Source organism: Gadus chalcogrammus, chromosome 7 (genome assembly GCF_026213295.1).
Source record: "Gadus chalcogrammus isolate NIFS_2021 chromosome 7, NIFS_Gcha_1.0, whole genome shotgun sequence".
NCBI lineage: Eukaryota > Metazoa > Chordata > Actinopteri > Gadiformes > Gadidae > Gadus > Gadus chalcogrammus.
In genome coordinates, this window is record NC_079418.1 from 25,651,501 (window position 1) to 25,666,739 (window position 15,239).

Genomic DNA, 15,239 nt, shown 5'->3' on the forward strand with positions numbered 1-15,239 from the left:
GGGAATTTTCAACCTGAATAGCCAGCTCTTTGCGGCAATCCAACCACTCTCCACAGTCCAGGCTCTTGGCCACGCTGTTATGTGCAGACAGAGAGTTCAGGGCCTCCAGTTCGGATGCGGTGAAAAGGGTGTCATGGCCTTCCACCACTAGTTGCCCCCCCCCTTGTCGGTGGACACTCAGGATCCGCAGCTCCGTGTTTTGACTGGACACATGGGAGGAGCCAGGGGCGTCCACATGCAGACTCTCCAAGGTGGCTCCGCTCTGCGAGATGCGTTCTCCAAAGGCGTCACAATCTTCTGAAAGAAGGAAAAATAAAGACACAAAGTCATTACTTGAACAAAACTGTACTTTGTACAAGTCTACAGTACCATTTAAAAATAGAATATGTAAAATTGACAGACTTCAGGTTTAAAATATGTACTTCAGCCACAAATTCACAGTTTCAGAGAGAGACGTCTCCTCAAGCCCTCTCCTCCATAGACATGAAGCTCAAGCCGGTGTCCAGTTCGAGGACAATGAACGAACACCAGTGCAAAATGAGCTGAGCACAAAATTACCTGAAAGACAATTATTCAATTTGGACAATAACAAGAGACGACGTGCAATTCCCTGTAAGCTGATCATCGAACATATATATTTTTTGAATTTTATTTATGTTTGAGAATGAAAAACCAGGTAATGTTGCCTCCGCCTTGAACCCCTTCTGGGCTCTTGACTGTTTCCATCTTTGAAATGAAACTCAAGTTTTACTTGTGTTTTATCAGGGCTCTGGTCATGATGCGTTTCCAAAAGAGGACCAGCCTTTTAGTGCAGGCAGAATCAAGTGGGCAGATGCTAACCCTAACCCTAGACTCTATGCTGCAATATGTATGACTCACCTGCTGGCCTGCATCCACTGATATCCTCTTCAATCTTGATCAAAATGATTTTGGGGGACTCCTGCTTGTCGTAAAGAGGGAAACACACACAAGACATCTTCTTGCATTTGCACGGAAAAGTTGTCAAGACACATTGAATCATAAAGGTGTGTTCTTTCTATGTGTGTGTTGTGCCTACCTCTGCTGGACTTGTAACTGACAAAGCCTCACTTTTGGATAGTGAATGAAAATGTACAACTGCCTTGTGGTCCATCAGGGGCTTTAGGCCTGATGATGATGAAGAATACATTCTTGATCAAGACTTCAGAATTCATGAAATGGTCATATCGTCAAATTATATTAGGCATGTGTATGTTGTGAAATAAATATAAATCTTTATTAATAGTTCTGAATGAAACATGATTACTATTATATCCATTTCCATTTAATACAAATTTAACAATTAATAGTACCCCCCGAACTGTCCTGTTTTCCACCCATTATTCGGAACGCAACTCACCATTTTCCATTGATTTAGTCCGTAGTTTGCTGATGTTGGCTCGAGCCAGGACAAAACCACTTTCCGCACGCGATGCATTTGATCTTGTTTTAAGCCGCAAAGAAAACAGCTCACTCCTCATCACCTTCATCCTCATCCTCAGCAATTCGTTTTCTTTGCGGCTCTGAGTTACTTCTAAGCGAAGAGAAGCCGACCTCTCCGAGAACAGTTGGCTAATTTCAGATACAGCCGATTTCGCAAGTACGTCCATTATGGACGACAGCTGTTCTTCCAAAGTTGAGCCGCATGGTGACATGTTTATTAACCTATTTTACCTGACTACCGGCGAGAGGTAACAGTTACTGATATCAAACGGAACCCTCTGATGTCCCTTTATCCTAGAACGGCAAGCGCCCAATGGCCCCTTCCTGTATATTACCGTAAATACTGGAAAAAAATATCGATGACCAAATTGGAGTACGCGTATCCGTAGGGGTACTAGAGTACTGAGGGGGTAATCCTAAAAAAATGCGGAGAAATTAGCACAGGCATATATTTTTCACTAAATTGTGAGTATTTGTAGCCTGTTAATGTTCATGTTAACGCTGCCAAATAGAACGCACATGCATTATTTATGGTCATTAAAAAAATTATCTCCCAAAAATATTTAGTGCTTGTGAAGGGGGTACTCAGCCGAAAAAATATCTTAGAAGGATTTCACTATTAGAAAAGGTTCGAGACACATTTAATAGCTATAGACTATAGAGGTGGAACAGGAGGGGACCAAGAAACAGTCAGGAGGGGACCAAGAAACAGTCAGGGGGGGCATGGGAAATCAGACAATTCTATCATATACATATAGGCCCATATATAAGTATACAAGCTTATCAATGCATGCGCTGCTCAGATTAGTTATTATCACCTTAATAAAGCTATTCATTAATTTTACCATTTAAAGATAAGCCTGCTTTTAGAAAAACCATAGCGCACTTATTGCTTTAACGTGCGACGTGAGACAGCTGAGCTACCGTACATTGATTTGTTTTTTGTCGTAAACTAGGATCTACTGGCTAGGAAAGAGACACATTAAGGTGCGCCAGACAGAACAGCGCCTCCACGAGTCCCACCGAGGCAATGACCCCCTCATGTGTGAGAGGTTATTCTTTATGCAGTGAGTATTTACATTTTCAGTTGTGGATTGCAATTTCATGGCAAGCTGCATATTTATTTGCAATTAATATTTTTCTAAATAATCTCTAAAGATAGAATGTGGAATCTACCTGAATAATCTAAATAATCAACCACATTATTCTCAGTGTCTGGGAAGATGGTGGAGTCTATGCTCTTAAATTGTTCATTTGCATTTGCTTGTTTAGATATGTACAACAGTTAACAATGTTGGTGGATTACAATTCATTGTGTGTGGAAGGCTACTCTGCATAACCAATTAACATAGCGTCTCGGTGACGGTGTCGGGAGAAATTACACGAACACAATTACACCGCTACCTAGACAAACCCCAACCCTTTAACCCCACTCAGTTTCTGCGGCAAAGTACCTATGGGTCCGACTGTCGGTAATCTAAACCCCCCAGGATCCCTTACTGAACATTGCGACCACGCCCACGGTCGCTAAAATATATATCTTAGGATATCAATATGTGAGCACCGCTAAGATGTGTTATTATCACCCTATCAGAGCACTTCATTAATTCAATAATATAAAGATGAATAAGAATGCTTTTACAACAAACCATAGGCCATTTATGATATCACGACTTTATTGTCCTTTCTTTCTTTCTTCCCCTAAACTAGGTCCCACTGGCTAGGAAAGAGACACATACAGGTGTGCGCCAGACAGAACAGCGCGTCCCCGAGTGCCATCGAGGCAATGGACCCCCTCATGTGTGAGAGGTTTCTTCTTTATGCAGTCGCTCTTTTTCACTAAATTGTGAGTATTTGCAGCCTGTTAAGCCTCTTGCCAAATAGAAGGCACATGCATTATTTATGTTCATTAAAAAAAGAGACCTTCCAAAAATGTTTAGTGCTTGTGAAGGGGGTACTCAGCTGAAAACATATCTTAGAAGGGTTACACTTTTAGAAAAAGTGTAAGAGACACTGAGCTAGACCATTGAGGTGGAACAGGAGAGGACCAAGAACCAGTCAGGGGGCGCATTGGAAATCAGACAATTCTATCATATATATATATATATATATATATATATATATATATATATATATATATATATATATATATATATATATATATATATATATATATATATGCCTACATATAGATGCAAGCACTGATCAGAGGAGTTATTATCACCTTAATAGAGCACTTCATAAATTTAACAATTTAAAGCTGAATAAGCCTGCTCTTTCAACAAACCATAGCGCCCTTATTGCTATAACCTGCGACAGCTGAGCTGACGTACATTGTTTTTGTCGTAAACTAGGTTCTACTGGCTAGGAAAGACCCATTAAGGTGCGCAAGACAGAACAGCGCCTCCCGAGTGCCACCGAGGCAATGACCCCCTCATGTGTGACGAGGTTATTCTTTATGCAGCCAGTGAGTATTGACATTTTCTGTTGAGTGCAATTATCATGGTAAGCTGCAAATTTATATGAAAATAGTTTTCTAGAGGTGGAATGTGGAAGCTACCTGAATAATCTAAATTATCAACCACATTATTGGGGGGGGGGGTTGTTGTAGTCATATTGACCACTTTATGGTAATGAGGGCTTTCAACTCTTCTCAAGTTATATGTTTGGAAGCTCTAGTCTAGCCCAACCAGAAGTAATAGCCCACTTGGGAAAGAGCTAAAGACAGTGTCCTGGAAATATTAATCCTAACTATAATATACAATTAAAGATATTATATTAACCTTGTCTGTATAATTACTAGTCAATTTACAAGGAACTGTTTGAATTGCTTGGACCTAAAACCCTTCCTCTACAAAATCGAAAGATGTTAAGACAGTTTATATTTGGATTCCCACTATAGCCACAAAGACAAATACTAAGGCCGTGGCAATCAACTGAATCCTTCGTTGTGTAGATCCTTTAATTGTCCAGTTGACCCATAGTTTATTGCAATTTAACTCGGTGTCTCCCACCGTGGCTGACTTCAGCCATGGCCAATCCTAAATTCTCCATGATGGTCCCTCCCACTCACTATTGTTTCCTTTGTATTAGCCCACAATGTGAAAGTTTCCCAATAAGGAACATGTATAGCCATTGTCTCATTGAATGTAAGCTTGGCAACTTTGCGTGTCAATTTTTTTTTATTCTTGATGTCTGTGTGCAGTTTCATAATAAAAATTGAAATATAGGTGCATTTTTTAAGCAGTAAGTTTATCACATACAGGATAAAGGTGTCAATCAAAGTGTCCCGGTGACCCGTGTCAAAGCCCCCGATTGCCTGTGTTCATTGATCATGTGCTCACGCAAATGTCTCGGGTCGTTGAAGCTGGCCTTGCACTTGAGGCACACGCAGGGCTTCTACCTGGAGTGAATCCTCATGTGGATCTTCAGGTGGCAGCTCTGACTGAAGCCCTTCATGCATTGGTCACACCTATAGGGCTTCTCCTTGGAGTGAATCCTCATGTGGGTCTTCAGGCTAATGCTCTGACTGAAGCGCTTCATGCATTGGTCACACCTGTAGGGCTTCTCCCCGGAGTGAACCCTCATGTGGATCTTCAGGTCGTAGCTCCGTTTGAAGCTCTTCATGCATTGGTCACACCTGTAGGGCTTCTCAGTGGAGTGAATCCTCATGTGGATCTTCAGGCTAAAGCTCTGACTGAAGCGCTTCATGCATTGATCACACCTGTAGGGCTTCTCCCCAGAGTGAATCATCATGTGCTTCTTCAGGCTACAGCTCTGACTGAAGTGCTTCATGCATTGGTCACACCTGTGGGGCTTCTCCCTGGAGTGAATCCTCATGTGCATCGTCAGGTGGCCGCTCTGACTGAAGCGCTTCATGCATTGGTCACACCTGTAGGGCTTCTCCCCAGAGTGAATCCTCATGTGGGTCGTCAGTTCGCTTCTCCGTTTGAAGCCCTTCATGCATTGCTCACACCTGTAGGGTTTCTCCCTGGAGTGAACTGGACTGAACATGTGGGAGGAGCCAGGGGCATCGGGATGCAGACTATCCGAGGCGGCACCGTGCTGTGTGCTGCAGTCTTTAATGTCACTGCAGTCTTCTGCAGAGAGAAAAACAAAGACACAGATAAAGTAATTGTATTAATTCATTATTACTTTGTAAACACTTGACATCAACAACACGCCCACTCGCTCATAAATTCTCCGGCTCTCCTTTACACTACGGGCCTGGGTGGGTAAAGTCCAGAGGGGAAGATTCTGCATACTGCCCCTCAGGGTGTAATCTTAAAGTGCATGCGTGAAAGGGCTACCTGTAAATTGATCAACTAACATTTATATATTTTCAATTTATTTATTATTTGAAAATGATAAAACAGCACTTGTGGCATCCGTCTTGATAACCTATTGGGCACTTAGGTGTTCCAATCTTTGAAATGCTCAAGTTTTACTCATGTTTTAGCAGGGCTCTGGTCGTTTCATAAGAGGTCCAGCGCAGGAAGAATCTAGTACATTCTCTCCAGAATGATCCAGGTCGTTTGCTTGCTTGCATGGCTGCAATGGTTATAACTTACCTACAGGGGGCCAGAATCCACCAATATCCTCTTTCTCCTCGTTCAAAAAGTTGTCTTGGGTCTCCTGCTTTCCACATTAAGAGGGAAACACACACAAACACTCAACATATTCTTGCATTTGCACAGAAAAGTTAACGACAAATCATAAAAGGTGTTTGCGCTCTATGGTAGGTGCTGGAGTTGTAACAGAGTAAGCCTCACTTTTGGATGGTAAATGAGAAGGGGAATTTTCAACCTGAACAGCCAGCTGCTTGCGGCAATCCATCCGCTCGCCACAGTCCAGGCTCTGGGCCACGCTGCAGTCCGCAGACAGCGAGTTCAGGGCCTCGACTTCGGAAGCGGTGAAGAGCGTGTCATGGCCTTCCATCACCAGTTGCCCCCCCCCTTGTGCGTGGACACTCAGGATCCGTAGCTCTGCGTTTTGACTGGACACGTGGGAGGAGCCAGCGGCGTCCACATGGAGACTCTCCACGGTGACTCCGCTCTGGGTGCTGCGGTCTCCAAAAGCATCGCAGTCTTCTGCAAAGAGGAAAAACAAAGACAAATTCATTATTTTGTACAAGTCGACAAAACTATTTAAAAATACAATATGTATCATTGACGGATAGGGTTTAAAATATGTAAAATATGTACTGCAGACACAAATTCACAGTTTCGGAGAGAGAAGTCCCCTCCAGCCCCCTCCTCCCTAGACTTGAAGCTCAAGCGGGTGTCCTGTTCGAGGACACTGAACGAATACCAGTGCAAAATGAGCTGGGTACAAAATTTCATTTGAGGCAATTATTGTATTTGAACAATAACAAGGGAAAACGTGCTATTCCCTGTAAGCTGATCATCAAACTTGTACACGATTTGAATTTATTTATGTTTGATAATGATAAACCAGGTCACGTGGCATCCGTCTTGAACCCCTTTGGCCCTTTCTTGACGGTTTCCATCTTTGAAATGCAACTCCCAAGTTTTACTTGTGTTTTATCAGGGCTCTGGTCATGATGCATTTCCAATAGAGGATCAGCCTTTTAGCGCAGGTTAGAATCTAGTAGACAGCCTAGACTCTATGCTGCAATATATATGACTCACCTGCTGGCTTGCATCCACTGATATCCTCTTCAATCCTGATTAAAATGATGTTTGGGGTCTCCTGCTTGTCGTGAAGAGGGAAACACAAAAGGCATATTCTTGCATTTTCACGGAAAAGTTGTCAACCCCCATTCTAGACACATTGAATCATAAAGTTGTGTGCTTGCTATGTGTATGTTGCGCCTACCTCTGGACTTGTAACTGAGGAAGCCTCACTTTTGGATGGTGAATGAAAAGGGGAATGTCCAACCGCCTTGTGGTCCATCAGGGGTTTCAGGCCTGATGATGATGATGAAGATGATGAGGAAGAATGCATCACATCCAAGCCCATTCAGTGTTCAGAAATGGCAATATCATCAAATTATGAATTATGATTATTATGACTATTTCCTTTTACTACAAATGTATAGCACCCCCTGAACACTTGGACAGTCCTGTTTTCCACCCATTCGTCGGGACTCAACCCACCATTTCCCAGTGATGTAGTCTCTGGTTTGCAGATGTTGTCACGAGTCAGGGCAAAACGAATTGCCGCCCCCGATGCTTTCGATCTTGTTTGAAGCCGCAGAGAAAACAGCTCACTCCTCATCTCCTTCATCCTCGTCCTCAGCGCTTCGTTTTCCTCGCGGCTCTGAGTGATTTGTAACTGAAGAGTAGCCGACCCTTCCGAGAACAGTTGGCTAATTTCAGATACAGCCGCTTTCGCAAGTACGTCCATTATGGATGAAAGCTTTTCTTCCATAGTTGAGCCGGACGGTGACATGTTTATTAACATATTTTACTCGACTACCGGCGAGAGGTAACTGATATCAAAATAAATCCTTTGATGTCGATTTATCCCAGAACGGCATGCGCACAATGGCCACTTCCGGTATATTACCGTATAACCGAGTACGCGTTCTGCTTCTTTTGTGGGGAGAAAATAGTCAACAGTTTAATGAAGCACAGTCCCATGTTTTTCCCTATATTGCGAGTATTCAAACGCATATAGCCTACATAATTTATGTTGATAAAAAAAATAATAATATTGTTGTGTGCTTGTGGAACCCTCGGGCAGTAGAGTCAGATATGGACGAGTAACTGGTTCGTAAGGAGGGAAAAAATAAAGTGACAACCCAATTATTAATTGAGTCACCACGGGTCACTTTTAGATTGACTGTATTCAACTTTGTCGAAATAAATAGAACAGATTTGAGTTCAGTGCAATCAAGAATATTCAGCAGTTTCCACAGTAGGATAGACCATAACATTATGTCAGAAAATAACTCTCTCTAAACACCATTTAGTGTCGGACAAATAAAAATAAGAACAAATAAAAATAAGAAAATAAATTCCTTGGAACAATTCCTTTAAGTTTAGTTTTCATTTAAGTTCAGCTTTTGTTCATTTAGTTTCCTTGGTTCGGTCCGTTCAGCATGCGTTAACAAAAGGGAAGACGTCTGCTTCAGTGGTAAAAAAAAATCAAGGGGCCTCTACGCATAGTCCAATGGTAGCATGAACTACAATTTTCCGAAGATGTACTAGAATAAGCGCTCTTTCGATCCATGCGTTCTTATCGTATTGATTTCAGTCAGGTTGTCGCCAACAGTGCGAATCACTTAGGTCGGACTTGGCCAACAGGCAGTGTTGGGAAAGATAGGCTACTTTTAAAATGTATCCAGTTACAGAATACAGAATACATGCCCTACAATGTAATATGTCACGTATTCCGTTGCATCACTCAATCTAGTATTGTATTCTGAATACTTGGATTACTTCCACATTGAATTGCATTTTATAAGTGTAGGGTTGAATAGGATGGGATCAAGAACCAGTCAGGGGGGCCATGGGAAATCCCACAATTCTGTCAGGCCTACATATAGATGTAAGCATATCAATGTAAGCACTGCTCAGATGAGTTATTATCACCTTAATAGAGCACATCATAAATTTAACAATTTAAAGATGAATAAGCCTGCTTTTTCAACAAACAGTAACACACTTAATGCTATAACCTGCGACAGCTGAGCTGCTGTAGGCCTACATTTTGTTTTTGTCGTTAATAGGTTATACCTTTATTCTTTAATAGGTCCATGGGTTATACTGGCTAGGAAAGGCACCTTAAGGTACGCAAGACACAAAAGCTCCTCCTGAGTGCCACCGGGGCAATGACCCCCCTCATGTGTGACAAGGTTATTCTTTATGCAGCCATGAGTAATGTCGTTTTCTGTTATTGAGTGCATCATGGCAAGCTACATTTATGTGAAATTTGTAGTTTTTAAGGATGGAATGTTGAATTTACCTGGGTGTCTGAGTAGACAAAAGATTCTATGCTCTTAAATTGTGTGTTTCTGTGTGTGTGTGTATGTCCAGGGCCAAGTTACAGCAGAGATATTAATCCTAACTATAATATACAATTAAAGATATATTAACCTTGTCTGTATAATTAGTCAATTTACAAGAAACTTTAAATTGCTTGGGCATAAAAGGTACCCCCCTTCCTCTCCCTAACCGAGGGATGTTAAGATAGTTTACCTTTGCATTCCCACTGTAGCCAAAAAGTCTAATACTTAGGCCATTCCAGTCAACTGAATTATTCGGTGTCTTGCAGCCATGTCCACTTGACCCATAGTGTATTGCAATTTAACTGTTCTCCCCCACCTGGCTGACTTCAGCCATGAACAATCCTAAATTCTCTTCGATGGTCACTCCATCACCTTGTTTCCTCTGTATTAACCCACGATGTGAACATTTCCCCATAAGAAACATGTAAAGCCATTGTTTCATTGAATGTATGCTTGTTAACTTTGCTGCCTGCATCTTACCGTGATCATGCTTTTAAATGTTATCAATTATTTTTCAATCTGAAGTGTCCAAAAACATATTATTGATGTCTGTGTGAAGATGTCTTAATAAAAACAGAAACATATGTATATTATTTATAAATATCAAAAAGCTGGAAAGAGGTTTTTTCTAAAGCAGTAATTTAATCAGATATTGGATAAAGGTGTCAATCAAAGTGTCCCGGTGACCCGTTTCAAAGCCCCCGATTGCCTGTGTGCATTGATCATGTGCCCACGCAAATGTCTCAGGTCGCTGAAGCTGGCTTTGCACTTGAGACACACGCAGGGCTTCTACCTGGAGTGAATCCTCATGTGGATCTTCAGGTGGCAGCTCTGACTGAAGCTCTTCATGCATTGGTCACACCTGTAGGGCTTCTCCCTGGAGTGAATCCTCATGTGGATCTTCAGGCTAAAGCTCTGACTGAAGCGCTTCATGCATTGGTCACACCTGTAGGGCTTCTCCCCGGAGTGAACCCTCATGTGGATCTTAAGGTCGTAGCTCCGTTTGAAGCCCTTCTTGCATTGGTCACACCTGTACGGCTTCTCACTGGAGTGAATCCTCATATGGATTTTCAGGTTGAAGCTCTGACTGAAGCGCTTCATGCATTGGTCACACCTGTAAGGCTTCTCCCCGGAGTGAATCCTCATGTGGGTCTTCAGTTCGTAGCGCCGTTTGAAGCCCTTCATGCATTGCTCACACCTGTAGGGTTTCTCCCTGGAGTGAACTGGACTGAACATGTGGGAGGAGCCAGGGGCATCGGGATGCAGACTATCCGAGGAGGCGCCAGGCTGTGTGCTGCAGTCTCTAATGTCATTGCAGTCTTCTGCAGAGAGGAAAACAAAGACATAGAAAGTAATGGTATTAAATCATTATTACTTTTTAGACACTTAACAACAAACAACAAATCATTCTTGACTACAGCCAATTATAAAGATACAGTAAATTGTCACAAACTCATGAGACCCAGTGCAACTTTCGAGGCTTAAAAATAAACATTCAATTTCTAGTCTTTTTTACACGTAGTAAGTTTCAATAACTCCATACCATTACATACCGACATTTAAGCAGCAAAGATGAGACGTCGGTTGTGTGGTGAGAACTGAAAATCGATAACAACAACAATGCCGCCATTTTCTTTATTTTTTGTAACCTACAATAAATAAAGCAGGCTTCCAGTCAATGGAAAAATGGCTTCTCCCCACCGGCGATTGTTGTTGTTTACGATTTTCTATCAGTTCTCACCACACAACGACGTCTCATCTTTGCTCCTTGAATGTCGATATGTAATGTTATGGAGTTATTGAAACTTACTATGTGTAAAAAAGACTAGAAATTGAATTTATTTTTCATTGAATGTTTACATAAAGTTGCACTGGGTGCCTTTAACATCGAGGGTTAAGAAGGTGTACTGCAGGCAACAACACGCCAACTCGCTCGTTATAAATTCTCCGGCTCTCCTTTACACTAGGGGCCTGGGTGGGTAAACTCCAGAGGGACAGATTCTGGCAGTTAGGTTCCCACATACTGCCCCTCCGGGTGTAATCCGGAGGATGTCTGGCTTAAAGTGTGTGAAAGTGCTACCTGTAAAATGATCAGCTAACATATATACGTTTTCAATTTATTTATTATTTGAAAATTATAAAACAATACATGTGGCCTCCGTCACGATAACCTATTTGGCTCTTAGGTGTTTCCATCTTTGAAATGCTCAAATATTACTCGTGTTATTGCAGGGCTCTGGTCGTTTCAAAGGAGGTCAAGGCATTTTAGCACAGGAAGAATCGAGAACAACCACAGAATATCCAGGTCAATTGCTTGCTTGCATGTCTGCAATAGTTATAACTTACCTACAGGTGGGATGCATCCACCAATATCCTCTTCCTCCTCGTTTAAAATGGTGTCTTGGGTCTCCTGCTTTGCACATTAAGAGGGAAACACACACAACATATTCTTGCATTTGCACAGAAAAATTGTCAATCCCCCCCAACGACAAATCATAAAGGTGTTTGCTCTCTATGGTAGGTGCTGGAGTTGTAACAGAGTAAGCCTCACTTTTGGATGGTGAATGAGAAGGGGAATTTTCAACCTGAACAGCCAGCTGCTTGCGGCAATCTAACCGCTTGCCACAGTCCAGGCTCTGGGCCACACTGCAGTCCGCAGACAGCGAGTTCAGAGACTCCACTTCGGCAGCGGTGAAGAGGGTGTCATGGCCTTCCACCACTAGTTGCCCCCCCCCTTGTGCGTGGACACTCAGGATCCGTAGCGCCGCGTTTTGACTGGACACGTGGGAGGAGCCCGGGGTGTCCACAGGCAGACTCTCCAAGGTGGCTGCGCTCTGCGTGCTGCGGTCTCCAAAGGCATCACAGTCTTCTGCAATGAGGAAAAACCAAGACAAAGTCATTATTTGCAGACAAAACCATTTAAAAATACAATAATAACATTCACACAGAGGGCTTAAAATATGTAGCCTACTGCAGAAACAAATTCACAGTTTCGGAGGGAGACGTCTCCTCCAGCCCCCTCCTCCCTAGACTTGAAGCTCAAGCGGATGTCCAGGACGAGGACACTGAACGAATACCAGTGCAAATCGAGCTGAGCACAACATTACATTTATTGTGTTTGGACAATAACCAGAGACAACGTGCCATTCCCTGTAAGATGAGCATTGAACATATTTTGAATTTATGTTTGAGAATGATAAACCAGGTCATGTGGCATCCGTCTTGACTTGAACCCCTTCTGTGCTCTTGACTGTTTCCGTCTTTGAAATGCAACTCGCAAGTTGTACTTGTGTTTTATCAGGGCTCTGGTCATGATGCGTTTCCAATAGAGGATCAGCCTTTTAGCGCAGGTAGAATCTAGTAGGCACCCTAGACTATGCTGTGTAGTATGACTCACTTGCTGGCCTGCATCCCCCAATATCCTCTTCAATCTTGATTAAAATGATGTTGGGGGTCTCCTGCTTGTCGTAGAGAGGGAAACAAGACATATTCTTGCATTTTCAGGGAAAAGATGTCAACCCCCATTCTAGACACATTGAATCATAAAGGTGTGTGCTTGCTATGTGTATATCGTGCTTACCTCTGCTGGACTTGTAACTGAGGAAGCCTCACTTTTGGATGGTGAATGAAAAGGGGAATGTCCAACCGCCTTGTGGTCCATCAGGGGTTTTAGGCCTGATGATGATGAAGAAGAATACAGTCTTGATCAAGACAATTCAGAATTCAGGAAATGGGCATATCGTCAAAATATATATTAGACATGTGTTAAATAACCTGCTTCTCAAATATATTATTAATAATAGTTAATTATGAATCATGATTATTATTTGAACCATTTCCTTCTAATACAAATGTAAGAATTAACAGTAACCCCCTAACTGTCTTGTTTTCCAACCATTAGCCAACTCACCATTTCCCAGTGATTTAGTCCGTGGTTTGCTGATGTTGGCTCGAGTCAGGGCAAAACGACTTGCCGCACGCGATGCATTCGATCTTGTTTGAAGCCGCAAAGAAAACAGTTCACTCCCCATCTCCTTCATCCTCGTCCTCAGCAATTCGTTTTCTTTGCGGCTCTGAGTTATTTCTAAGCGAAGACAAGCCGACCCTTCCGAGAACAGTTGGCTAATTTCAGATACAGCCGATTTCGCAAGTACGTCCATAATGGACGACAGCTGTTCTTCCAACGTTGAAGTGCACGTTGACATGTTTAGTAACCTATTTTACCTGACTACCGGCGAGAAGTAACAGTTATTGATATCAAACGGAACCCTGTGATGGAGATTTATCCCTAAGCGACAAGCGCACAATGGCCTCTTCCGGTATATTACCGTAACTGCTGGAAAACAACATCGATGAGCAAATTGGAGTACACGTACCCCTAGGGGTACTCTTGAGCACTACAGGGGTATGTATGTATTGCCAGAGAATGACGGGCTCTGGTATTGCTCAGGATGAGCAATACAATCATACATATACAATTGTGCGCCAGACAGAACAGCGTCTCCCCGAGTTCCACCGAGGCAATGACTACCCTCATGTGTGATGTTATTCTTTATGCAGTGAGGATTGACTTTTTTTTGTCGTTGAGCGCAATTATCATTCATGACAAGCTGCATATTTATATGAAATAGTTTTCTAAACAAAAAAAACAAAAAGTTTTCTAAACAAAAAGTGTGGAAAACAGCTTCTAAACACATCCCCGAAGGTGTCACTAAAACAGGCACATTCCAACAACAAATGTTACTAAGAGATAAAATAAAAACTGTAACATGAAATTAGATACAAATGATAGAAACCCTGTTTATATAATTACTACTCGATTTACAGGAATTTGGCTTATTCCTGTAAATCACATCCCCCGAAGGTGTCACTAAAACAGGCACATTCCAACAACTCATGTTACTAAGAGATAAAATAAAAACTAACATGAAATTAGATACAAATGATAGAAACCCTGTTTATATAATTACTACTCGATTTACAGGAATTTCTATACATTGTCCTTTGACCTAGATACCTCCCATCCTCTCTAATTAAAAAGATGTAAAAATAGTTTTCATTTGAACTGAACTAAACTCTCAACGATTGTCACTCCCCCTCAACTTTGTATTAACCCACGATGTGAAAGTGGTCATTAAAATAAGTTATACCTCATCACACATACAGTAATTATTAACAACAAAATATCAAAAAGTTAGAAAGCGTCTTTAATCGTGATGGAAACCTGAAAGCAGACATTTCAGCACATACAGAAGAGGGTCAATCAAAGCATCCGGTTCAAATCACCTCATTGCCGTGCGCATTGATCCTGTGCAGACGCAAATATCTCGGGTCGGTGAAGCTGGCCTTGCACTGAAGACACATGCAGGGCTTCTCCCCGGAGTGAATCCTCATGTGGATCTTTAGGTCGTAGCTCTGTCTGAAGCGCTTCATGCATTGTTCACACCTGTAGGGCTTCTCCTTGGAGTGAATACCCATGTGCATTTTCAGATGGCACCCCTGCCTGAAGCACATCATGCATTGGTCACACCTGTAGGGTCTCTCCCCAGAGTGAATCCTCATGTGGATCTTCAGGTCATTGCTCCGTTTGAAGCCCTTCATGCATTGGTCACACCTGTAGGGCTTCTCCCTGGAGTGAGTACTCATGTGGATCTTTAGGTTGCAGCTCTGACTGAAGCGCTTCATGCAATGGGCACACCTGTAGGGCTTCTCGCTGGTGTGTGTACGCATGTGGATGGTCATCTTGGAATTGCTGGGAAAAACCTTGCCACACAAGACACAGGGCTGGCCCTTGCGGCCGCCC

General features: G+C 42.4%; 2 protein-coding genes and 1 long non-coding RNA gene across 4 annotated transcripts in view; 1 reads left to right on the plus strand and 2 right to left on the minus strand.

The window, feature by feature from the left end:
- The window catches only part of LOC130385413 (uncharacterized), a 39,216-nt gene extending 24,517 nt beyond the window's left edge, over positions 1–14,699 (minus strand). The window contains 13 exon segments of the mRNA XM_056593913.1: positions 14–297; positions 4,806–5,561; positions 6,033–6,096; positions 6,268–6,551; positions 7,113–7,176; positions 7,300–7,391; positions 7,581–7,880; positions 10,171–10,758; positions 11,783–11,849; positions 12,022–12,305; positions 12,834–12,897; positions 13,017–13,111; positions 13,347–14,699. Coding sequence (XP_056449888.1) covers positions 14–297; positions 4,806–5,561; positions 6,033–6,096; positions 6,268–6,551; positions 7,113–7,176; positions 7,300–7,391; positions 7,581–7,880; positions 10,171–10,758; positions 11,783–11,849; positions 12,022–12,305; positions 12,834–12,897; positions 13,017–13,111; positions 13,347–13,641 — 3,237 coding nt within the window. The 5' untranslated portion in view covers positions 13,642–14,699.
- LOC130385249 (glutamate receptor 4) overlaps positions 1–15,239 on the plus strand; it is a 1,260,456-nt gene that overhangs the window by 497,139 nt on the left and 748,078 nt on the right. The gene's annotated exons all lie outside the window — the stretch shown is intronic.
- Positions 207–3,449, minus strand: LOC130385308 (uncharacterized). The gene is made up of 4 exons (XR_008895987.1): positions 1,379–3,449; positions 1,058–1,146; positions 423–940; positions 207–297 (listed from the first exon to the last, which is right to left on the minus strand). It is a non-coding gene; the product is annotated as an uncharacterized LOC130385308 (long non-coding RNA).